The following is a 26672-nucleotide window of genomic DNA, read 5'->3' on the forward strand; positions in this document are numbered from 1 at the left end:
GCGAACTTTTAATCATTCTAATTTTAGATCTAATATGAATAAAGATATATCATGTACATCTATTTTTAGATCTAAAAGATTGATCTAAATATGTCAAAAATAGTTTTTAAAATCGATCAATCTTGTGCTAGGATAACCTTTTCAATATAGGAGGTTAATTTTATATCAGGACAACCTTATACCAGCACAAGATCAATTTTAAATCATTCAAACTTTTAGATCTAAATCAAAAATTAGATTATACATATTTTAATAACCAGTAGCTCTGATATCACTATTAGAAAATTGGATAGGATTGCATACATAGATTTCAAAATCTTTTTGAAGTAGCAGTGAAAATGATCTAGGTTAAACTCTTTAACCCTACATGCAATAGATCTAATCTATATCTACCCGAACCTTGGATTAAAAAAAATATATAATCTAAAAATAAAATAAAAAAATTAGGATTAGATCTCAATACCTTGTGCGGGTTGAAATACACTACAACCGATGATCCTATATCTGAAGGTTCCTGAGCCGCACACGTGTTCGACCTCTACAGGTATCCACCAAAATCAATCTTGAATCTTTTTTTTTCATTATAAATCTTTTTTTTAAAGATGAATCTCAGTCTTTTGGACCTTTGATCAACTCTTGATCTTTGACTGTGATCTTAATGCTTGAGCTGTAGCCTTTCTCCCTATTTCTTGCTGTAGAAGAGATCACTCTCAACTCAGGCATGCCGGAAGATGGGATGCCCAACCCTTGGGTGTTGGAAAGAGAAGAGAAAGGGAAGATAGCATGGAGATGGAGAGAGGATGAAAATCTAAATTCATAATTCAATTAATTTTAAAATCTTAGGAAACGGTCTCTTATATAGATCTTTTTTTGATTTCAAATCAATCTTCAATCAATATAAAAAGGCTAGTCCTTATCTCATAAAGATTTTTATCTTTTTAATCTCATTTTTTTTAAAAAAAATCAGATCCAATTGAAAAGATCCGCAGCTCTTTTGGCAAGTAGATTGGGTGCCCCATATCGAAATAGGCAAGTGAGTGGGTGCCCTCATCAAAAAGAGGCAAGTAGTTGGGGTGCCAACTCTTGGTGCCCCTCTAAGATTTTTTGCACTTAAGAGAGGGGGCATAGCCCCCCTCTCTCTCTCCTTCCATGCCAAGGCAAAAGAGGGGGCGAGCCCCTCTCTCTTATGACACCCACTCCAAGGGTTTTGCGCCCCTTGGTCTTTCTAAAAAAGGAAGGCTTGCGCCTCCTCTTTTCTTTCCAATAATTTCATGCCTCATAAGGAAATAATAAGAGAAAAAATAAGTAGATTAGTTTGCCAAGCAATTGACTTGATCCAATATTTTTGGGCTCTCAAATAGGTACCCCACTAAATCAAAATCAAAATAGATCTAGTTAAGGTTCAAGGTTATAGACTTGATCCAATCCTTATCTAATAAGAAATTCAAGTTCAGAGAAGAATTGGATTTAACCATGTGCTAGCATGGTTCTCTTAAACCCAATAAGATTTCAATAATTTCTAATCTAATTGGAACTTCATAAGTCCAATTGGTTAATTCAAGATTAAATCCCTTAATGTATGATCCCATAGATTCCATTCTATCTGGTAGTGAAATATATTATGATCTCCATCATAATATCATTGAAACTCCTTTAGATGGATTAAAATAATTCCAACTCTATCATTTGAGGATCATCAATCATTAAGATGATGTCCGATGAGTCCCGTAATCCACGAGTGACACCTAGCAGTATGTAGTAGCAATCCAGTAGAATAAAAGTATGAATCTCTAGGTGCAGTTATCGTGTGATTCAGTCTTTCTATCGTGACTCTCGACTTGATGGAGATCATAGAGAACTCGTCAGACCCCATCGTCAGTCATATATTAGATTGGCTCGACTCGAGTTTACTTGTGAATCTCATGAAAACTTTTTTTCAGTATTCACACTTGCTTTGGCCAAAGACTTTCTGAACACAGTCTCGCAAATCATATAAGACTTTTTCTTTTCTATCAAGATCGATAGATTTCATCTAGGTACATCCTACTCTTAACAGCGAACCTGAACCTACTGTAGCCAACATACACAGTAAGAATCCGAATGGCTAGAGACCAAGAGAACGTACAGTTAAATTCAGTAGCCTCACTGCGAATAGCCGATGACACCACAGGTCAAAGGATCACTCATACCACTGCAGCATCGAGACAATCACTGATAAGTGAATAGACATCCAGGTGATTTCTCATGTTGGTCACACTCAGTGCAAGTTATTCTCTAACAACCATCTACACACTCACCTCAGTGTCCCTATACTACAGATCCGAGACTCATCTGTCCAGAAAGAAGATGATCCATACACCGATCTTTAAATGGATTGACATTGTCCTCCATGATGATCCTTTGATCGAGAGCATTCAGAAAGTAACCACTAATTAATGTATGTCTCAAATTCTCAACACCTTGAGAATATATAAAAATTATATTTGTTAATTTTTAGGACAAATCATGGACACATAAACATGATTAAAAATAAAAATATCTTTTATTAATAATAAAAGTATTATAAGTATAAAGTTAAGCTCTGGAGTTACAAAATATATCAGTCAATAATTGACTTCTAGGGCACTCATCTAACAGTCTACTAGGTCCGGAGCTAGATATCACCCAGAGAGCCTAGAGTCAAGTTACGAAATGGATTTTGATTTTGCTGCAACTTTTAAGGATATTATTGAGAGGTTAAATACCATAAATGGTTTCGTTAAAATTTGAATACGAGAGTAGAGATCCTAGAAGAAGAAAGGATGAATGGCATGAAGGAACATGATAGGAATGCCCTTCTCCTAGATGACTATCCTAGAGGGTGACATGACCATCCTGATTTTGATGGAGATTGCAATCAAGCAGTCCGACCCTATCACGATCATAATGATCAGGATGAGAGAATACTGCAGAGTGTCAAGATCGAAGCCTCAAGTTTTGTGGGCCATCTGGACCCCAATGAGTACCTTGACTGGGAGGCAGACATGAATCATTATTTTGAATGGTATGACATGTTTGAGGAGAGAAAAATCAGGTTTGCTAAAATGAGACTTCATTAGAGTAGATCATATCCATCACCTTCATTAGGGGAGCACCAACAGATCATAGTCGTCACCTTCATCATGATAGATCATGACCATCACCTTCATCATGGGAGCACTTATTTGTATTTGGTTTGATTGTTATGTGTCTGTACTTGGTTTGGTCTTATGTATTTGATTTGATCATCAATTGAGTTATTTTGAATCATAAGTCATGTAATTGAGTCTGATGTATTCGAGTCCTGTGAGTTCGAGTCCTGTGAATCCTGTGTGGGTCATTCTACTTGACTAGGTTTAGCCTGAATTATTTAAAATTAAAATAAGAAATTTGAATTTCAAATAATTAGAACATTAGCATGGGATTTGCCCAAAGTGCCACCCCCTTCCTTTTCTATCGTGATTTCACACACGCCAAGAAAGGGCTGGATGTGATTTCCTCCACACGCGATCTCAGGAGTGAGATCTGGGGTTTGTTGAGGGCATCCTCCCTTTTTTTTATTTCCACCGATAGTGTTGTTGTGGGCAACATATTTGGAATAAGAAAGTCTTTTTTCGCATCTCTTTGGTGTGTCTTTCTCCCTTCTGCCCGTTTCATCCTTCCCCTTCTTCCTCCCTCCCTTTTCTTCTACCTCTTCTCCCCTATCCTCTATCTCTTAATCTACTGTCCACATCTACCTCAATCAACAATAACCCTCTCTTTACCACCCACAACCAGATTCACACCTAACGCCCTCTCCTTGAAGATTGAATAGATCCAAAGCATTCAGATTTTCACTACGAGTTTGCAATCCAGATCCAAAGATAAGGCAATCTCCTTCAACATCGAACCCCCACAGCATCCTTTGACTCCTACCGGATTGGTCTCCTCTAGATCGTGCAAGATCTCTGCTAGGTGAGGTTTTTCTTCGAGATAGTTTCTCCATATCATTATTGGCTGCACGAGAACTTACTTTGTTTGATCTATTTGAAAATTATTAGGAGTAAAGCCCTAACCTAAAATGAGGTAGTTCTTTAACGACCTCCAATTCCACTAGAACAAATCTCTGATGGTGCGTGCTAAGTTTTCTTCCCTGATTTACTTTTAATCTTGGCAAAATAAACTCTGCATGATTTCTACACTCATCGTAGTTTCTGTGCTACGTTTAAATTTTAATTGCTTATGCTAATTCTTCTTACTAATCTGATTATTAGGATTACATGCATCTTAGATCTAGGGTTTCTTTCTCATTCCGCATCTGTTTGGTATCAGAGCATGGTTAGATAAGGGCTAGAGTTTTGCATTTAGGTAGTTTTTGCGTCAAAATCTGCAAATTGGTACCCTGCGTAGTCTTTGGAGAAACTATGAATCCTATTTCCAAAGACTTCAAAAAATTTTTAAATTTCTTATGTAGATTCTAGACTTGATTGTAAATAGGGTTTTAAGTTTCATAGGAATCTGAAACTATTTGGTTCTCGAAAATCCATCTAAAAAAACCATACACATCCTGATTTTTACACCTGAAATCTCTTTAGAAAAATGTTTGCATACCCTTAGAAGAAATTACATTTTCCATCCATAGAAGAGTCAGAAAATCATGAACTTTGTTGATTTGGAAATTAGATTCGATAATGAAGATTTCTACAAGTGGAGATCTAAAAAATAGATCTAGGATTGATATCAGATTTGTCTATTAGTTGGAGGTCAGCGTAGAATTCTGTGACTGATTTCATGCAATCTTAGGAAAAACATAGTATCCCATCTATTGAAACTTCCAAAAATTCAAAAATTTAGTTTTTTGGAATCCTCACTCAATAAGAAATCCAATGTTGCTTTGGAATCCATGAAAGCTATCCTTTGATAATCCTATGGCAAAACTTCAATCAGAGGGCTCTACGATCCAAAAATAGAATTTCGAAAGTCTGAAATTTCATGCACTTAGGAAGAACTTTAAGGGTTGATTAGAGTGTCAATTTCATTTTATGCTTGTTTGAAGTTCATAATTTTAATAATTTAATTTTATTTTCTGATTTGTCAACTTAGTTGGTACTGTTTTATTTCATTTTGAAATCAATGTCTGTATTTTATTTACATCTGTAAGCTATCCTAAGGACACTCCCATCATAAGATAAGAGAAAGATTTCATCACCTTTTCTCAGCTCAAAAATCACCAACCTCATATGCATTGACCCAAGCTTAAGCTAAAATCAACTAAACATTAAAGAATAGGATCAAAACAAGTCAAATTCAATTGCTACAATGAGTCTTAGTGCAAGTTTGGTCGGTAGTTAACTCTGTAAGCTGGTGTCTAAGGCTAGAGGTATAAAGCAATGCCTAAGCGAATTGTGGTTATCTAATTAGGACCTCACGAGAGCGAAAGGAGCCTCCCACAAATTCCACCTCTTATCTTGCCAACCCAAGGATTTGAATGTTGATCTACTTGTGCTTCAATTGATTCATAGTATTAGAGTTTTAGATCTAGAAAAATCCCTAGTGTCAGTTGTATTGCATGTCTACTAGTTTCGAAACTGGATATCTCCCAGAGAGCTTAGGGTCAAATCACAGAATGGATTTTGATTTTGCCATAGTCTTTGAAGACATTACTTAGAAGTTAAATATCATAAGTGGTTCCATCCAGAATTTGAATACGAGAGTAGAGATCCTAGAAGAAGAAAGGATGAATGGCATGAAGGAACGTGCTAGGAATGTCTTTCCCCTAGATGACTACCCTAGAGGGTGATGTGACTATCCTAATTTTGATAAAGATCGCAATCAAGTGGTCCGACCCCATCACGATCATAATGACCAGGACGAGAGAATACTTTGGAGTATCAAGATCGAAGCCCTAAGCTTTGTGGGCCGTCTGGACCCCAACAGGTACCTTGATTGGGAGGCGGACATGAATCATTATTTTGAATGGCACGACATGTCTAAGGAGAGAAAAATTAGGTTCGTTAAAATGAGACTTTTAGGTCAAGTCAAATTATATTGGCATAATGTGGAGCGATTAGCTATGCATACGAGATAGGAGCCCATAAATAACTGAGATGAAATGAAAGATAAACTTCATAAAAATATCTTTCTGCCTCCTATCAGCAGCGTATCCTAGACCAATGGCAAAGGTTGACCCAAGATAGCAAGTCCGTTATTGAGTACATCATCAAATTTCATGAATATCTTATACAATGTAGTGTTATTGAAGACCCGTCTGTCATCTTGTTATGATTTAGAGCTGGTTTAAAGGATGACATACAGAGAGAATTGTTCATGCGCGAGGCCCATAGCTTAGAACAAGTTTATCAATTAGCCCAGGATTATGAGAGATTCCAAAGGTTGCCGGTGATTCGATAACTTGAGTCAAGTAAACCTGGTATTCTTGATCCTAGATCCGACTTTAATCAGACCCCTAAATCTGGCTATAATCAGATCCCAACCAATCACTCTCCACCTGTTGGTCCCTCACTGAGAAAAGATGATAAAGGCAAAGGAGCCTTTGTAGAGAATCCAAGAGGAAGTAGTTCAGAAATTCGATGCTTCAAGTACAATGAGTTAGGTCACATTTCTAGTCAGTGTCCATCTTGAGCTCTACACATTAGAGAGTCCAAAGAAGAGAACCCTAAAAAATTTTTAGGAGATGAAGAAGTATACATAGCAGATACTGAGTTAGTTGAAGTTTACAAGGAACTCAGTATTTTGAAAGAAGTTGGACCTGAAGAGAGAATGGGTGTAGTGAGATGCATTTTAACCCAACCAAAAAAAATGAAGATTGGCACAGGACTACTATTTTTCACACCTTCATAGGTCAGCAAAATAAAATATGCAAGGTCATCATTGATAGTGGTAGCTGCATCAATGCTATTTCGACTGATGCTATTTCAAAACTTGATCCGATGCCTGTAGATCATCCAAACCCATACAAGGTAGGCTGGATAGATGCATCATCCATCCTAATTAGGCACCATTGTCTGGTCCCCATTAAATTTCAGTCTTATCAGGAAAATGTGTGGTGTGATGTTATGCCCATGGATGTAGGAAGCATAATCCTAGGAAGGCTTTGGTTGTTCGATCAAGATTCAATGCTTCATGATCGATCCAACTCGTGTATGTTCATGAACAGAGATAAAAAAATTACAATATACCCTTCACCTCCTAAAAATGTAAAGAAGAATGGTCCTTTAGAGTCCAAAGAAGAAAAGCAGAACAAGAGCTTACATTTAATCAGTGTAAAAGAGTTTGACAAAGATTTGAGATGGCATACAGATGAGATGTAAGGGTACATCATCATTGAACATGACCAACTCCAGAGCATTCTGCTGTCGAGAATGTCTCTGATGGGATATAGGTATAAGTGTCCCTTAGACCTGAGATCGCCTCAGTGACTTGCAAGCAACTCACTGTGCTTTGGTATCAGACTAATTAAATTTTTAATTTAGTGACGGAAGACTTTTGGGCACAGTCAAGTACTTGCAAAGTCAGAGTATGATCGAGATAGGATTGACTACTCCAAGAGTTGGAGAAGAATGAGTCACTGTATTTCAATTTAGCAAAATCTTGGCCAGGATAATCCATCAGATGGATTTGATATTTTGAAATACAATATGGACAACCTGATCAGAGTTGACAGTTAAACTCTGAGGTATCCTATGATCATTTTGATCAAGGAGATGAATTATATGGAAACTATATCTGCATGGGTTCTAAGGATGTTGTTCTACACATTCGACCTATCCGACCGTCGGGTATCGTTACTAGATGGACACTTCGATTGGTATAAAAATTTATTTTTATACTATCGACTTAGATTCGAACCTATGAGGTCACACATATTAGAGTTCATGATCCGATCAGATGGTTGATCAATGATTAAGAATCGTTCTAGGGTTAAACGATCAATACGATTGACATTTAACTTAGTGCAGGTATTGTAAGAGGATCGATTATCAATTTGATTGTTAATTGGTTTAATTTAATTAAGCCAATGAGCTGAGATTAAGTCTAATTGAATATTATTTAATTAAATTTAGTTTGAACTTGATTGGATCAAGTCCAATTAGTTTATTGGATAAGCCAAGTGCAAGGAAAAACTAGTCCTAGTTCAATTATGACTTGGGTCAACCTAATTTCTAATTTGATCAAAAAATTAAAATAGATTTAAATATAATTAAATTATATTTTTAATTAGATTAAGACCTATTTTAATTGGGTTGATCTAATTTTGGTTTGATTTGATTTGAGAAACCAAATTAAAACAAGTCATAAGATAGAATCCTAGTAAGACTAGGATTCTACCTTGCGCCACATAAGCCCCTCACGCCCTCTCTCTTATTCCATGCCAATTCCCTCTTATTTGTGCGACAAAAATCCTCTCCTAGGTCTTCACCATGCCCAAAAGGTTTCCTCTCTTCTTTCTTACATGGAAGATGGTTGTGGATCAAATCAAAGTAGGAATAAGTTTGGATTTTAAATTCTATGAGATAAAATTTTAGAAATCCAAAACTCTTTCCTTTTTGCATCGATTTTACTCAAATTTTTTTTGAGATTTTTGTGACTTTTATGGCACTTGATAGGCACCCTTTGTTGTTGGTCCACACACAAAAAGAAGGAGGGAGAGTCCAAGAGTTGGGCGCCCCTTATCTTGCCATGTTTGGATAAATCTTGACTAGGTATTTGATCTAGACAAAGACTCTATCATGTCTCTCTATATAAAATGAATTTCTTCATAAATTTTTTGTGAAAAATAGATCAAAGAGAGACCTTTGGGACATCCAAAAATCAGAGAGAAATAAGGTTGGGGCGTAGAGATATGATAGACACAAGATAGGATGTTTAGAGAGAGCAAAGAGAAGAAGAAGAGGATCTTCTTCTAAGGTTGTTGTGTTCATCTCTTTCCTTCCTCCATCTTGAGTTTTCTGAGAGCATCTCAGATCTGAAACTTCTCCTCCTACTTCTCATCTTTGAAAGAGTCCAAATCAAGAAGGAGGCACCTGATCAATGATCGAAGAAGGATCAGTGCAGTACTAGCATACTGTGTTGATTTTATAGAGCAGGACTTCTGATCAAGATTTATGGGCTCGTGTGGATAACTCCTAGAGGCTGGACGCTTGTGCGGCTCGCAACATCATCCTCAAGCCCGAATCAGCAAGGTTAGAATGTCTAACTTGCAAGGTAATAGATTTGATCTATTGTTTATTACATACATTAGATGTAGCATAGAAATATGTTGATATGATCAACATGTAGTTCATTCTCTATATATTTTAATTTCTGATTTAATATCATGTAATAATCATGTAATAGGATCTTAGATCTAAAGATTCTCTAATTTTATAAAATAAATTTTGATTTATTTTAGTCTTCCGCTGCATGATCTTGAAAAAGTTTCAAAATCTAATCCTAAAATCCTAGATCTGATTCCTTCAGGTGGGCCCCTCTAGGATATAGCGCCCAATAATTTTTAAAAGAAAAAAGATGCGCCACATATTCTTCCATCTATGCCACATGCAAACTTAGAGATAATTAGAAGATAAAGAAGAGATAATATTAGAATAATTATGCTAACTAATTGACTTAATCAAATCCTCTTGGGCTCACAATTAAGAGCTCAATTAAATTCAAATAAATTTAGGTAAGGTTCAAGACTATGAACTTGATCAAATCAAAGTCTCGAGAATAATTAGGTTTAACCGTGTGCTAGCATGATTCTTATAAACTTAATAGGATTTCACTAAATCTTAACCCAATTAAAATTTCATAAGCCCAATTGATAAATTCGAGATTAAATCCCTTAATATGTGATCTCATAAATTTTATTCTATCTGGTAGTGAGATATACTGTGATCTCCATCACAATATTATCAAAACTCTTTTCGATGGATTAAAATATTTTCAATTCTATCCTTTGAGGGCCATCGATCATCAAGATGACGTTCGATGAGTCTCACAATCCACCAGTGACACCTAGCAGTATGTAGTGGCAATCTAGTAAAATAAAACTATGAACTCCTAGATACAGTTATCATATGATTCGATCTTTCTATCGTGAGTTCCGACTTAATGGAGGTCATGGAGAGCTCGTCAGACTCCATCGTCAGTCATATGCTAGATTGACTCGACTCAAATTCATTTGTGAATCTCGTGAAAATTTTATTCTAGTATTCACACTTACTTTGGCCAAAGACTTTCTGAATTCAGTCTCATAAATCACATAGGACTTCTCTTTTTCTTTCAAGCTCAATAGATTTCATTTAGATGCATCCTACTCTAAACAGCGAACCTGAATCTACTGAAGTCAACATACACAGCAAAGACTCAAATGACTCGGGACCAAGAAAATGTGCAGTCAAACTCAGTAGACTCGCTGTGAATAGTCAATTGATATCGCAGGTCAAAGGATCACCCATACCACTGTAGCATCGAGAAGGCCACTGATAAGTGAGTAGACATTTATGTGGTTCTCGTGTTGGTCACGCTTTGTGTAAGTTGTTCTCTAACAACCATCTGTACCTTCACCTCAGTGTCTCTACACCGTAGATCCGAGACTCATCTATCACAAAGGAGGTGAACCGTACACCGATTTCAAATGAATTGATCACTGTCCTCCGTAATGATCCTTTGATCGGGTGCATTTAGAAATTAACTATTAATTAATGTATGTCTTAAATTCTTAACTCTTTAAGAATATACAAAAATCATCTTTGTTAATTTCTAGGATAAATCATGAACACATAAACATGATTGTAATGAAAAAATCCTTTATTGATAATAAAAAGATTAAAAGTACAAGTATAGGCCCTAAAATTATATAATTTATCAGTCAACAATTAACTTCTAGGGCACAAATCTAATACTATCGTCCTAATAATAGTTTATCATTTGGTCATGAACTTAAAGTTTAAGGACTAAACGATATATCCTCCTATATCGAATCAAATAGTCCTACGGACTTCATCACATAATAGGAGTTCAAAATGAGATGTATACAGTGATGAAAAAATTAAATAATATTTATTAATTCAATAATTCATACATAATTATAATGATAAGCACAACCGTCAATAGGCTGATAATTGACTTTGGGACACAATTCCTAACAATAGCCATTTTATACTACTATTGAAGTACACCACAAACTCTCTCTCCAACTTCTTGAATGAGTGAATAGAGCTCGATTGCAGACCAAAATACCATGTCAGAGCAAACTTTGAGAGTGGCGAGGAAGGCAAAACAGAGAAGGGCATTAGAAGTCTTTGAATCATCATAAGAGTCTTGTAGCTCTCACAATGTTGAGTAGATCTTAGGAGCCATTAGATGGCTCCAATTATGACATTTTGAGCCTAGGTGAGATCGATTTATCCATAATATGATGAGAAAATGAGGGACTTGTGTTAAAGCTCATGCCACCTGCTTGCCACCCACTACTATCCTAGAGGGTTGCAAGCCATTCGATTGAGATCAGCTGCTCCCCGAGGTTTTCTTTGGTGGACATACCCTAGAGTTGAATCCCCCTCGAAAGATTCTGAGAAGTGCTAGTGCTGCTCCTCTCGCCTTAGTGTCCATTGGTTGGAAGGCGCCTTGTGGGCCAGAGGCTTTGAATGATGAGCATGCTCAGGACGTGCCTGATCAAGGCTTCAATAATGAGATTGGTCACCATGGCAACAATGCGCAAATATAGCAACCAGTCCCTCCTGCCATTGTTGTTGTTTGTCTACTATTTATTAGAAGCTTTGCACGACAGCTGTAAGAGTTTGGACTTGCTGCGCAAGGGTAAAGACCTGCTGTTGGTCCAAGGGAGCAATGAGCTACGATGGATCGGGGTTGAGGAGTTAATCTAGCTAGTCATTCAATCGAGATGACCATTGATGAGAGCTAGTGAATATATAATGTGCTTGAGTTCTCGTCATGACCATCCCTCTCCTTCTCTGCAAAACTGAAAAGACCCTTTTTCAAATGCCAAATGTTGCTACCAAACTCTATAAGTTGGTGGGTGATTGAACCTGAGGTCAATGAGAAGACGAGCTGGGAGTTTGTCAGGAGACCGAGATAGGTAGTTTCTTCAAACTACAACCTGCAATCAAAAAATTTATTTGCTAGAGATTGTAAGACGGGAGATTCTTTGATGCTTAAGTTAGTCAGAGTTTTAAAAACAGTCGAAAGAGAGATGAATAATGAAAGAGAACTCTGTGTTTCCTATCAAGACTTACGTAAGAGTTCTCCCTATCTTTTTTATATAGAGAAGGGATAATCCAACCATTACCCCAGATAATAGGGGTACAATTAACATTTAGACTGAAATTGTAGGTAGTTATTAGATCCATGATAAATCATAATGAGCAGTTATTACACCCACGATGAGTCATGGTAGTTATTATGCTCACAATGACAGATTTATTACCCTGTGATTGCATAAATAAAGAAAACGGCCTGAAAGATTCTATTAAGAGTTTGCATGTATCCGAACTTAAGATCGGTAGCAATCCAAGGAAGATTGAGTACAAGATCCAAAAAGATAGACCAATACATGATGAAGCCGCAGCACTTCCATATACCCATAACACCTATAATTTTTATATTCAATTATCCACTATTTATATGAGCCAATTTCTTCGCATTTTTTTTGAATGAAGGTTTTGTTCATAAATGTGTTTATTCCCCTGAACTGAATTTCTGCACATTATTTTTTTTGAAGCAAAATAACTTTTTTTTTAAAAAAGAAATGGAAGGGTCTGCTTGCCACCTTACCAGGCAGGTGTGAGACTTGAATTCTCGTCATTGAATGCCCGGACTAATAGCTTTATCAACCATGGAAATTGGCATCCATGAAAACCTTTCTTTTTTATCCACGTCACTGGCTCTTACAGACCATTAATATATGCCAATTTCTACACATAGTTTACCCAAACAAAGAGAAGCAAAATAATAATATAATAATATTTCATGGTGCAGTATTGGAGGCGATAGACACTGGGAAGAAAATTAAAAATATAATACTGATTTATTGTGTGATATCAAAAGGATAATAATTGATGAGGATGATTAGAGGGCCTATCGCATAGTATCAGGTACCTCACTAGATCTAGATCCTGTGGCTACTCAATTAGATAAGATATAGAGATAATATACGGCAAACTAAGCTGAAATATTCTTATCGACAAGGCCATTTCCGTGGAAGTCACATTATGGGTAAATTTTTATTTTATTTACCTCCCCAAAAAATCTTCTTTAAAATTTTCTTAGAGAAATTATTTGAGACCACAGAGATAACTTTGTTTCGGAAAGTAGATAAATATGATAATATTAGTGAAATTACTTGTTTCTAAAAAAATAAGTTGAATTACCTTGACCACAGAAAGATCTATTATGCTTCAACAAGATAAATTACCAGCAATCACCATAATATGTAGTTTAAAATTAAAAATAAAATATAAAGATTTTCTATGAGCAACCATCATCTAACCCATTTATCTACTTCGTGAAGACAACCCTACATGAGAAGTCAAGTTTAAGTAATTTTATTTTTTTCGGGTGGGAGCAGGTCGCTAAAACATTGGATTGTATAATAAATTTCCCAAGAACACCTCATACTCCAAATATTCGTGAATGCACGATTTGAACTAGGTCTCTGATATGACAGCCAAAAAACACTAATGGCAGGACAGACTTTTAACTTTGCCTTTTATCTTCTTCCACTTCTTCTTCTTCTACTTTCTTTTTTTTTATATATATATATAAAAAATAAACCCATAAAATCATTTCGCACTTGCATTTAATCAGCCGCATGCAAGCCTCAAACCTTGGCCGGTGCGGTTGAAACACGCGGCCTAATCCAACTGCGCTACCCCAGGAATTTTCTGTAGGTTTATGAGCTATTAGGCTTAACATTCTTCTAAATCCATCACATTCAGGAGAAATTACGAAGCCACTCTAAAGGACAATTCTACATGGGCATCAACTAGTGAAGTGGTCTGCAACATTAGAGTAGGATTTGCAAGTAATATGGACATCTTTTGTTAAGGTTGCCCAAGTTCAACCTAAATTAGGCCCATCTTTGCACAAGCTAGAGAGAACACAAATTAACCAGCGAAGCTTTTACACACACACAAAAAACAACAATGAAACTTCTAAACTTTGATAGGGTATTGAAAGGCTAGAATCAAGCCATTTTAAGATACCAGACTGAGTGCATACTCTCTAATGTCATAAAACAAAGCTTTATTTGAAAGTTGGGGGAGTGAGAAAAAGCTTCCTCATGTGCCATGGAATACATATATAGAGCTCTTAAATGTTAAGAACATCATAAATTATGTAGCTTGGAACAAAATCTAGTGCTAAGAAGTTATAATCTAATCTCAGCCTCTCACTCTGTTTCTGCAACAACAGGTAGCCCTTCTTTGAACCATGAATAGAGCCCTCCATCTAAATGAAATACATTTTTATATCCATTCAGGACCAGCAAGTAGGCTGCTATCAGAGATCTGCCACCCAAGTAGACGCATCAATTCAATAAAGTGATAAGATTCAATCCAAAGGAGCAGCATATAATACAATACCAATAGCATAACTTATAATACAGTAACATGTGCGTTTGCTGCTTGCCAATATTATCCTGCTGATAGTGGAATACATAAAACCCACTGACACCGTCTGTATTAACGTAAAAGTCAAGGAATTTGTTACTTGTAACATTAATTGGACTTTCATTTATATGTATCATCTGATGTGTGTGTGTGCTGGAACTGCGCGCATGCATGAGAGAGAGAGAGAGAGAGAAGGTAATTAGAACATCTATATTGTGATGGCCTGCTAGTCTAGAAGATTGTCTTCACATACTTCTGATTCACAAAAGCCATCATAAAGCTTCTGTTTTTATTTTTCAGAAAAACTAGTTTTGATACAATACCCTGGTTTGCTAAAATTTTTATCAACATTATCGTTTTATGAAACCTAAAACATTACCATCATTATTGAAGGACGATAACAATGAATTGCTAATATTGGTCTCAAGCTAAAACTTAAAAATGCTGGATGAGTTGACCTCTGATTTACAGCCACTCCCAAATGCAAAGAGAAGATGCTCAAACCATATAATGTATCAGTCAGATTTTTTTTTTTTTATATATATATATAATGTTGATCAATCCCTAGATACAACAACCACAAATTTTAGTATAGCCAAGCTAAGAAATTATTTTCAATGACATCAGGTGTCATCTTTAACAGGAATGAATAGTGAAAAAGGATTCAGAAATCTGACATGTATTTGGGATGAGGCAATATGTTAAATGTAAAACACGCAGGATTACCTGGATTGTTGGCCTTCTGGAAGATTTTGTGATGGTCTCATTGTTCCCCCTGATGAGCATGCTACTATAATTTTTGCATCTTTATCAAGTTTGGACTCCACATCTGTTTGCAAATAACATTCATGAAAGGCCTTGCTGGCTTACATTGTCAACATTATCTTTAACATATTTGCAGATATCACATAATTCAAAACAGGCTTTGCTAACTTACTTTGTATAAACTCAGGATTCTCTTCTGTTCCAGAGAATATCCCAAAAAATGCAAATGCAGCACGCCGAGCAATATCCCATGCAGTCCATTCCTTTATAAGTCGATATATTTGTACATTAATAGCACCTGGTGGATGAGACTATAGAAGTTTGAAAGTTAAATATAGTTTTATACCAAAATGTACAAGAATCGTGCCATGAAAACCAAATGAAAGAAATGACTATTACCATATATCATATCCACTATGCTGTAAGTTATGTAGTTCTACAGATTCATCTATCAAGATGATAATCTAAACAAATTGGTTGGACAGAAATAAACAAAGGACTGTTGAAATGCATATCTCGATTCACTATCTGACTTTAGGGGGTGTTTGGTTCGCAACCGGAATCAAAATGAGAATGAAAATCGGAATTGCTTGAAATCGGAATTGGAATGACCAAATCCCTCGAAGCGTTTGGTTCATGACTGGAATCGGAATCGGAATCGGAATTGGAATGGAAAATTGAATCCATAGAGGAGAGTAGAGATTGAGTTCTATATAAATTGAGCCATTTCCATTACACCCCAGAATCCGAATCGGAATGGGACTCCTTCCAACCAAATGGTTGGAATGGGAGTCACCCATTCTGATTCCGATTCCAGACCCCCACTCTCCCCAACCAAACAACCCCTTAAAGAAAATAGATGATGCATGTGCAAGTTTAAAGCTAACTGATTGAGAGCAAATAGAAAATTTAAAAAAGAAAAGAAATCAAGTTTTTCTGACATAGAAAGGTGGTACCAGAGCTATGACAACAGGACATCAAAAGTTTATCCCGTTCTGATTTTTCATTTTTAATTACTGCACCTGTATCCCCATCCACTCCAGCTTCAAGTAACTAAAACTTCACATGTTGATAGCTTGTGATGTATTTCTCACATGTACCTTATTTCTCTAGCGATAGCTTGTGAACCTACTTCCTTTGAAAACTCATAAGCTGACACAAGTAAATTATCCATTGATGTTAATATAGATAATGAAGAGATAGAGTTGATGATTGAAAGCTGTAAAAGGTGCAGAAACAATATAGAAAACCAAATTGGCAATTCTTGCCATTTCAAAAGGTATGCAGTTGAATTAGGGGTGGCAATCGGGTCGGGTTGGATTCAAGATATATCAAAAATTTGTCAGCCCAATCCTGACCTGTTTATTAGATAGCTCAAAAATTTAGAGTCGAACCTGACCATTTTATTAAACAGGTAACCTAACCCGACCTACAATTGGTTGAACCAAGTTAAACGAGTTAAATGGTTAAGCACTGCCACCCCTAACTTGAATGCATTCCACAAAGAATGAGGGAGAAAAAAAGATTAATTAATCTTCCTTCAGGTAAAACTCATGGAATAGAACTCCTTCACTTTTTTCAGTTCCTTTACCTCACACAGCTAATTCAAGATTAGACGACCATCAGACAGAAAACCATATTTCATGAGTTTCTGTCCTTGACTATTGAACATTTTTGGTTCAACGTGTTGATCAAGGCTTTGAATACTAATGATGTAAGGGCTTTTTCAATGCCATAAAAATCAGTTACAAAAGATATACGAATTGGTGTGGAAGTTGACATTGCATATTACATCATCTAACGTACCATGTACACCATGAATCAAAACGACGTGTCAATAAGATTTTAGAAGTATGATTGATTGCCCTTTACAAAATTTGTAATCATAGAGTCCAAGAAAAGTAATAAATTGTATAAATCAATAACCCTTCCTATATTGATTTATTTTCTTGATAATTGATATTGGTATACGATAGGTTATGCCTTTCTACTTTCTGCCAACATGCTACCTATTCACTTTTACTAAATATGTGCTTCTCATTGATTTTTTAGCTAAAGTATGTGGTCTACATTCCAACTTTTAAATAGTTGGCCACAAGGTTTACTAAATCAATATCAGAAAGCATACTAGTCCGCAACTAGTTTGGCATGGTATAGATCTTAACCTATGAGAGAGAGAGAGAGAGAGAGAGAGGGGGAGGGGAGGAGCAGGAGGGGGGATGCTAGCCAATGATGCCACAGGAGGGGGGTGCTACAATAGCAAGCGCAGGGAGGGGGGTGTTAATTGAGATGGGGGAGAGGATTTTTATTGAGCCAGAGTTTTTTTTTTTTTTTAATGAATTACAAAGGTTTCATCCTTCGTTTGGAGAACTGTCTTGGTTCCCCATCAGTTAAGCTTAGTACACCCCAAACGGAGCAATTAAGGTCACTATGTTGATTGGGATCTTGGGACAGGATATTCGGTGATTGATAAATTGATAAATATTGGCATTCATCTTTAGCATTAATGTTAAGTGAATTATTCTTGCTATCAATGCATGTATCACATATCATTTGTCTCTAATGTTGTACTTTGATAATGAAATTCAAGGCTAAGATAATGGATGGGAAAACTAAGGTATGCTGTCTCGATACCGGGACCCATACCGGTGCCATCTTGTTAACGTGTCGGTCCAGGGCTCGTTCAATATCCTAAGTGTTGGTACACCGTACACCCCATACCACTCAGTTTGATACGATATGGCATACCTTGGGCAAAACAAACTAGTAGTCTTGATATCCACTAAAATGATCTAGCATGTAAATTTGGATGGTGATATCCTCTCACACACAAATGGAGTTTCAAGTAGTATTCATTCTTTCTGATTGATAATGTATTATTGGCTCTTGTATGTTTGAGATATAGAATATTTTGAAGAAGATTAGATGTTAATGCTGTCACACTCTAAACTTGGAATACCTGGAAAACAGGGCCACTTTCCACTGCCAGTTACATCAGTGACCTTCCTCCTTAACAAATCTGATTGTTTTTACCTCATATATTACCTGTGGATTTAGAAGGGAACAGCAGGTAATTTTCATACTCTATATGTCTTAATCTTGTTATCTGTGTGGACTTTTACCTCAAATGCTGCCATAATTTGTCTCTTTGTTTAACTCATATAAGATGGCATAAAACTTGGTGTGTATTTTTATTGTGCTCTAAACATTCTCTAGTCAATTGCTTTACAGGAATCATGATGACATATTGAATTTAAAATTATAGAGTTAATTCAATGCAAACCTCTTCTAGAAAGCTCATTACAAATTATGAATTCTTCTAAGCATTTTACAGCTAATGACTGTTGTACCACAGCTTCATCCAAATCACTTTTTAGCTGAAATAATTTTCTGAGCACCTTTATGTCTTGCCAGATTTAATGAAAATCTTGTTAAAAAACATCAATTAGTGCTGCTTTAAATTTCTGATAAAAAACAATAATATTCTATTTGATGTTTTCAGGTTTTCCAACTTCCTATCAGTTTTGTAACATCAATGCTTCACTGCCATCACACCCAATCCACTGCATTCACTCTTCCACTTGATGAGAGTATGGTGTGAATTATGATAGAGTTGTGAATCATCTTTTTATTTTCCGCTGTTCATTTCTGCAAATTACAACTAATGAACCCTAAAATCTAATTGATATAGGCTTATTTTCAATAGACATTTGTTGTGTGTACATTAAAAACTGATGTTCAGTTCAGTAGAAAGAAGTTATTCCTAATGTATGGAACTACTAAAAGAATCATTTTTCATGAATGCATTCAAGATATCCATGATGTACGCTTTCTGCATTGGCAATGGTTCGTGTGGAAACAAATGTAACAACAAAGTTCCACTTTTATGATGTTTTCTACAGAAACTTCTATGACCCTAACCATAGTTCTAAAGTTGTGGAACACTATACTTCATGTCTAGAAATTAGGAACATTGGCCTTTTCCAAATTTAATGTGGGATAGGCCTTATATGACACCTTCTCCTAAGTTTATATAAGTATTATTTGTTGATATCAACAGAACACCCTTTAATAAATGTTTAACGCAAATGATGGTAATGATTAATGGGACTCAAAACAGTAATAAATCAAATAAGCCATAAGCCTAGACTTCAATATTTGCAGAATTAAAATACTAGCACACAAAGCCAAACTTTGGTGAAAATATGGATAAGCAAATAGTGCAGTACAAAGCATAAGGAATGAAATGCGAAGATGCAGTGATGGTCAAAGTTATCATTCAGAAGTTAAGAGGCTTATAAATCAGTTCAGCAGCAACTCCATCATTTAAGTCAAAAATATTGAGTGTGGAGTGTATCTATAAAGATAAGATGGATGCCAAAAATGAAATCATAAGGTCAAAGGCATCGTAGAAACATCCTCTGAAAGAAAAAGGTGTTGCACGAGAGAGAGAGAGAGAGAGAGAGAGAGAGAGCAAGCCCTTAAATAGGATGGCACAGGGGATACAATTGAGGCATAGAGTAGAGAGTGCCACTGGAAAAGGGATGGGGTGCTCCACAGTACAGGTTGAAATGTCAAAATGGAAGAGACCAAATAATAGTTAGTTGAAGGCAATGTAGAAGAACTTTAATTAAAGGAACCTGTGCACAAGAACCAATTTCATGGTAAGATCCATATGACCAACCCAAACTTATAGGACATGGTTGTTGTCTATGCTTGTGTATTCATGTCTCAACGTGTGTTATTATCTCCTGAGCAAATCATATTACTAGGAAAATCATGGAAATTTTTTGGGAAGAATAACGCTTAGCTACTAATAGGCAATAAAGAATACCTCCTTAAATTCTGCTTCAGGGCGAACATCTAGAATAACAAAGTTGTTTTCGTTTTGAAGGCGCAAAGCCTCCTTTACTTCAACACTGCGTACCTGCAACCAAACCATAATTCCATATTGATAAAAATTACACCATCCCATGCACATCAAAAAATGAAGAATGTTTAACTGTTTGGAGACCAAAGAATGACTGAAAGCAGAAGTGTCATCCAAACTGGACCAAGAAATTGCAACATATTCAACGAAAAATATTTTTGGTGCATGGTGAATAGTTCCTGCAGGACCTGTTTCATGTTCATTGCTTCTTTGAGACAATGTTTCATGCCCACTTAACCAGTGATTTAAAGAAAGGAACTTTATACGTACATCGTACATTATCCTCTTTTTTTAGTTATCAGCAACAAAATGGACTTCAGACACCAAGATGACCATGGAGGTAGAAAAAAGTAGCCAATTTGGATCATGTCCACTGCTAGCCACTTGGCACCAGATTTTGTTAATGCTGAATTAGCATGAGGAACAGAAGATTGACACGTATAGTAGGTAAAGTGCATGATTACTAATGCAGTGTCAAGCATCACTAGCATATTCTCTACATTTGAGAAAGGAAAACACCAAGTCATAATCTTTATCAAATGACATGCAAACAATCTGAAAATAAGACTAACAAAATGAAGGAGTTAAACTTGGGACAAGAAGTACCCTTTTCTGAAGTAGATACTCACGCTTGATCTTCCAGTCTTCTTCAGCTGAGACAAGAAAACAAATCAACACATATCCGAATGTATGAAAATAAGGAATCCAGATATACACAGCAACTTCAGAACCGATTCAGTTCTACCCTAACTACAGAAAAAAATTGGATGACATTTCCTTGCAAATAAAAGAAGTATATAGAAGATACCTACAACATATATTAATAAAAACAAGAGGAGGTGAAAAAAATTAAGAGAAACAGGAGGGGCTAACCAGGTGACTTAGCAGGTTTGGTGGCCGCACTTCTGATTCGAAGGGAACGGACCGAGCGCGAGGAATTGAATCTTGCGTTTGATGAGGGAGAGAAAGGAATGGAGTTGAGGTCTGAAGAGAAGAGAATTCCCGAAGAAGAGGGGAGATGAAACTTGATAGTGGGAGTGGTATTAGCAGCAAGCATTTTTTTTATCCCTCTCTATTTTCAGAAAAATCAAGAACAGAGGAGGTGATTGCCTTCTTATAGAGTAAGGGGACCGGGGGGGGGGGGGGGGGGGGGGGTGTTTCCGGAATTATCCAAACTGGTGGTGGAGGTTGAGAGTTCACCGGCTTTCGTCTGGATTTCTTGCCCTACAGTGACCCCACCACGGCTCTCTCTCGAAGAACATGTCACTAAATATCTCAGGCTCAGCAGAGGCTGGCCGGGTCAAGCAGAACAAATTTTGCTTGCAACTGCTCCGTAATAATGAATTTTAGTTGCCTGACCCCCAATTGGTACTTTATGTTCATCCGTGTGAGGCCAGATTTGAATGTTTCGAAGGTATTGCCCAGTGATTTTGTTGCGAGATGATGCAAACCTTCAATTGCAGCTCTCTCATAGGATTTGAAATTTGTCTTCCAACTTCGTGCGCGACCGGTGGCATGGCTATGCAAGGTGAATCCTTCTTTCGGGTGATGCAGTCCATTCTACGGTTGTGCCCGTCGAACAAAAGGAGGATCCACCATCCTTCGCACCCATCAACCATTGTTAGATCATCCAGCTGCACAAATCTAAAAGCAAGCAGAGTGAAAGGTAAGATCCATTCCATTAGATTGTAGCTGTATTCTTTGAAAGGATTCACTTCACGTCCATCCACCGTTATCATTCATTGCATATATCTCAAAATGCTCTAAATTTCGTGCCTGTAAAGATCTGTAAAGGATACCACAAGGATACAACTATGGTCATTTCTATTGGATCGTAGGTGTATCCTTGGCGTGAAAGGACTCGCCTTTCTTGGTACCTATACACCTTTAGATCATCTTTTATACAGATCTCAAAGCAATTTGAACTCTATCATCCATCCATTTGCATAAATCTCAAAGCAAGCAATGATCTAATAGTCGATGAGCGCGAAGGAAGGTGAATCCTTGTTTTGATACAACTATGTATGATCCTGTTCATTGGGCCACTTATGGCAACCAGTAGATTACAGGCTCGTGCAGCCTAGGACCAATGGGCCGCCTCGACTCCGCCGTCTTTTAGTCACGCCCTTGCCGTCCTTCTCACGCTGATAGCCAGAGACCCAGTCTCCCTCGCGCCCTCGACTCCCCACCCATGGCGGCCGCCTCCTCCTCCCCCTCCACCACCATCGCCGCCGCCGCCAACCAAAGAAACTCTCTTCTCTTCTCCCCCAAAACCCTAAATCCCCGAAACCCATCTATCCTCCTCCCCAAATCCAATCAAACCGTCGCCCCTATCTCCATCTCGATCACCTCCCAGTCTTCCAAGAAAAGAGCCTCCTTTCCTCGAATCAGAGCCGGCGGCGCCTCCTTGGATCCCGATCCCAACCCCTTCTCCCCCGAACCGCGGACCCTCAAGTCCCGCCTCGCCGCCGGCGAGACCCTCTACGGCCTTTTCCTTTTGAGCTCCTCCCCGACTCTCGCCGAGATCGCTGGCCTTGCCGGCTACGACTACGTCGTTGTCGACATGGAACACGGCCCGGGCGGCATCGCCGAGGCCCTCCCCTGCCTCCGCGCCCTCGCCGCCGCCCGCACCCCAGCCATCCTCCGCCTTCCGGAGCTCTCCGCCGCCTGGGCCAAGAAGGCCCTCGACCTCGGCCCCCAGGGCCTCATGTTCCCCATGATCGAGTCCCCTGCCGCCGCCGAGCTCGCCGTCTCCTTCTGCCGTTTCCCTCCGCGCGGCGTCCGTGGATCCGCCCACACGGTAGTGCGCGCCTCCGCCTACGGCATCGACGACGGCTACCTGGCGCGGGTGGAGGAGGAGCTGCTGGTGATGTGCCAGGTGGAGACGGCGGCAGGCCTGGCGGAGATCGAGCTGATCGCTGGCGTCGAGGGGGTGGACGTGGTGCAGATGGAGCCGCTGGATCTGAGCGCGAGCATGGGGTATCTGTGGGATCCGAGGAACCGGAAGGTGAGGGACGCGATAAAGGAGGTGGAGAGGAAGGTGCTGGAGATGAGAAAGAAGCTGGGGGCGGCGGACGGCGCCGGCGAGAGGGGGGCGTACTTGGGGGGGTTTGCGATGCCGCACGATCGACCGGAGAATCTGAAGATGAGAGGGTATCATATGGTCGCGGGGGCGGTGGATGTGGGGATTTTCCGGCAGGCGGCGGTGGAGGACGTGCGGCGGTGGAGGAGCGCGGAGGTGGACATCGGGGAAGATGACGACGGGGAGGAGAAGACAAAGGACGAGGAATACTGGAGCGAGTGAACTGAGTTGATTCTACTATTTTTTTTCAAAAAAAATTGAGTGAGTTGCGGCTTTTTGGGTTCATTTTTTAAAGTTTAGGTTATGTATAAGAAAAATGAAAGTGTTTGTTCATGAGCCCATTTGGGCGTCTGTTTGTCGTCGCGACAAGCAGAATTTTTTTTGGAGAAGAAAATAGAATTTCCCATCCAAATAAACTTCTGTGATCGAACTTTATAATCTTGCACTTATTAGCATCTGATTGTTAAAGAAAAGAAAATGAATATTAAAAATTAACAACATTTACTGGCTTCAACATTTTGAGTCGAAGAAGATACTCGTTTTACTAGTTTAGTAATTTGTCTTGATAACTGTTTACTAGGATTTGAGGGGTTGAGAATATTGAGGCCCCTGTTTTACTTGAGCAGTTTTTATTTTTCAGTAAAAATAGAAAACTAGGTGAACATAATCTGTTTGGGCTCAATTTTGTATTTAATTTTCAGTAAAAAGTACCTGAGTTTTCTAAGAAAATCCAAAACGACATAAATTTGTTTTCAGTTTTTTAGTGCACAAAATAAAAACATGAAAACACGCTCGAAAACGCATTTTGTGGCGCCGATAGTCAACTGCTTAAGTTGACTTTCCTTAAATGCTTAAAACGGTGTCGTTTCAATTATATGCAAACCCCTTTTAAAAAACGAAACGACGTTGTTTTGAGAAGAGAGAAAAACACCCCCTGAGAACCTGCCTCCCCTCTCTGGCTCTCCCTCTCCCCTTTTTTGAGCTCTCAAAGCAGATTGGCGGCCTCCCTTCACACTCTCTCTCCCTCTCCCATTTTAAGCTCTCAAAGCTTCCTCACGGCAAATCCACTCTTTTATGCATTGAGCTGTGTGTGTGTCTCTCTCTCTCATTGTTACTTCATCTCTCTCAGTCTCACTGTTACTTCGTCTTTGTCACAAACATCTCTGTGCCTCTGTGGGTGTAGGTGTATATGTGTTTGCTTGGCTACAATTTTGTGTGTGTGTGTGGGTGGGTGCCGTGAGTTTGCTCTGTTGCGAGTGGGTGTGTGTATTTCTGGTTTGTCCAACCTCTTGGATAGTGAAGGTGGAAGACTAGAACGAAATGCATGGCTTAAAGCCATAAGCATGGTCACGTAAGTGAGCTAGGTGTCCTCATGTGGGTAACTTCTAAAAAGTGGTGCCTAGTATGTTAACTAGTTAAGTTATTAATTATATCCTTGTAAAAAAAATAAAATTATTAATTATATGTTTAGGTTGAAAGTTCATAATTGTTGAATAAAATTGTGGGTTCTTAGTTATTAATTCAGTCATGATTATTGATAGTTAATGCACCTTACTGCTTGGGTTCTTTGGAAATGCTGATATTTGTGATGTACATAAACAAGAGGAAAGAACTAATGCTAGTATTATATTTGAGGTATGGTGTTTATTGGTATGGTCCTTCTTTCATTATTCATAAACTACAGTTTGATGGAACTTCTACCTTTGAATGTAGGAAAAATAGATCTATAATATTAGTTTTGTAATACTGGTGTCTATGTTTATGGAATCCATATTTATTTATCTTGCCATTTAGATTCATAAAAAACTGTGTGTAGAATAGGATAGGCAAATGCATATTATGAGTGTAACTTCTTTGCTATAAAATAATTTCGTAAGACTTGTCTAAGTTTCCAAACCTTAAGCAAATCTTATACGAGTAGCCAATTACTTGCTTATTTAATTGTGTTTTCAATACTTATTTTGAAATATTTGTATAGGCTTATGGGTGTAAAATTGATTTTGTTTTTTAATAGATGGGTGGGAAATCAAGGCATACCACGCCACAAGAATGGCCTATTGACAATGAATATGCTTTTATTACACTATTATATGATTCTATGATTGGGTAAAAAATAAACAATTGGATCCTAGCAAGTTTTCTCCCAGTGATTGGAATGAGTTAGATAAAGAACTTAAGGAGAAAACAGGCACCTCATATGGTGTTCAATCATTGAAGGGGAAATATCAACGATTGAAGAAAAAGCATTTACAATTCTCACTGCTACTTGCCATTTGCTAAAACTGGTGCCACTTGGGACATATCCACTAACAAAGTGAATGCAAATGAAGAAATATGACAGGAGTTTATTAAGGTAATTACTCTTGTTTTTAGTTTGATTGTATTTGTGTCTCTTACTTGGTTAGGTAGTTTGATGATTGATGATATCATAAATGATATTAACATGCAGAGAAACCATGAGTTCAAACAATTTAGGAAGAAAGGATGTGAGCGTTACGAACTATTGGGCAAGATATTCAACAAGTCCACTGCCACTGGACAACTCCGCCATGCATCCATAGAGTTACCACCTAATTTTGATGAAGAAATGGAATTAGAGGAAGAGTTCACGGAGGGAGGTGTGCATGTGAAAGTTAGTGGAAAACACTATTTAGGGTAGTGGGAAACAAGCTGTTGATCTTGAAAACTCTGACGAGTCTCCAGGTATGAAGAGAAAAAGCCCTAGAAAAGCAGAGGTCACTGGAAAAAGCAACAAGAAGAAAAAAAAGATATCACAATTTGATAAATCTCTTCAAGATTGGTCGGTGTCACTAAGTGTCAGAAGTGAGTTGAATATGGCTAGGCTTGAGGAGTCAAAGATTAGGTTTGAGAAGGAAAAGAGATGCACCAATCAGACTTCATCTATTAGTGATCCTTATTCCATTGGTGCATGCATGGATGCACTGGATTCCAGGGGATTGAGCAAGATGATTACTTGAAGACTCTTCCATCCCTCAGGGATCCTATGTGGAGGGAGATATTCATTAGGCTGGATATATACTGAGAAGAAGAAGAGATTCATCACTAAGCTATCTGATACTTTTTTTGATCCATGAGTTGTGTTTAGGACAGTCGTGGATTTATATTTGTCTATGGTTTGTGTTTTAGCTATTCATGTTGAATGACATTATGATAGGGCTAGCCTTATGTTTTTACTTTAATTGTTGTTTAATATTATGATTTATGAATTTGTGGTTGTTTGTGTTGGATAACACTATCCCATGGC

General features: G+C 37.8%; 2 protein-coding genes across 2 annotated transcripts; one reads left to right on the top strand and one right to left on the bottom strand.

The window, feature by feature from the left end:
- Window positions 1–14248: 14248 nt before the first annotated feature.
- Window positions 14249–21426, bottom strand: LOC105054630 (rhodanese-like domain-containing protein 14, chloroplastic). The gene is made up of 6 exons (XM_019853979.2): window positions 21199–21426; window positions 20932–20978; window positions 20230–20322; window positions 15568–15706; window positions 15357–15459; window positions 14249–14528 (listed from the first exon to the last, which is right to left on the bottom strand). Exons 1-6 carry the CDS (start codon window positions 21380–21382, stop codon window positions 14411–14413), a joined length of 684 nt encoding a protein of 227 aa, XP_019709538.1. The 5' UTR covers window positions 21383–21426; the 3' UTR covers window positions 14249–14410.
- A 957-nt stretch (window positions 21427–22383) lies between these two features.
- LOC105054629 (uncharacterized) lies at window positions 22384–23849 on the top strand. The gene has a single exon (XM_010936193.4). The coding sequence runs from the start codon at window positions 22517–22519 to the stop codon at window positions 23627–23629; it is 1113 nt and encodes a 370-aa protein (XP_010934495.1). The 5' UTR covers window positions 22384–22516; the 3' UTR covers window positions 23630–23849.
- Window positions 23850–26672: the final 2823 nt, after the last annotated feature.

The sequence above is a fragment of the Elaeis guineensis genome, chromosome 12, assembly GCF_000442705.2.
Source record: "Elaeis guineensis isolate ETL-2024a chromosome 12, EG11, whole genome shotgun sequence".
Lineage (NCBI taxonomy): Eukaryota > Viridiplantae > Streptophyta > Magnoliopsida > Arecales > Arecaceae > Elaeis > Elaeis guineensis.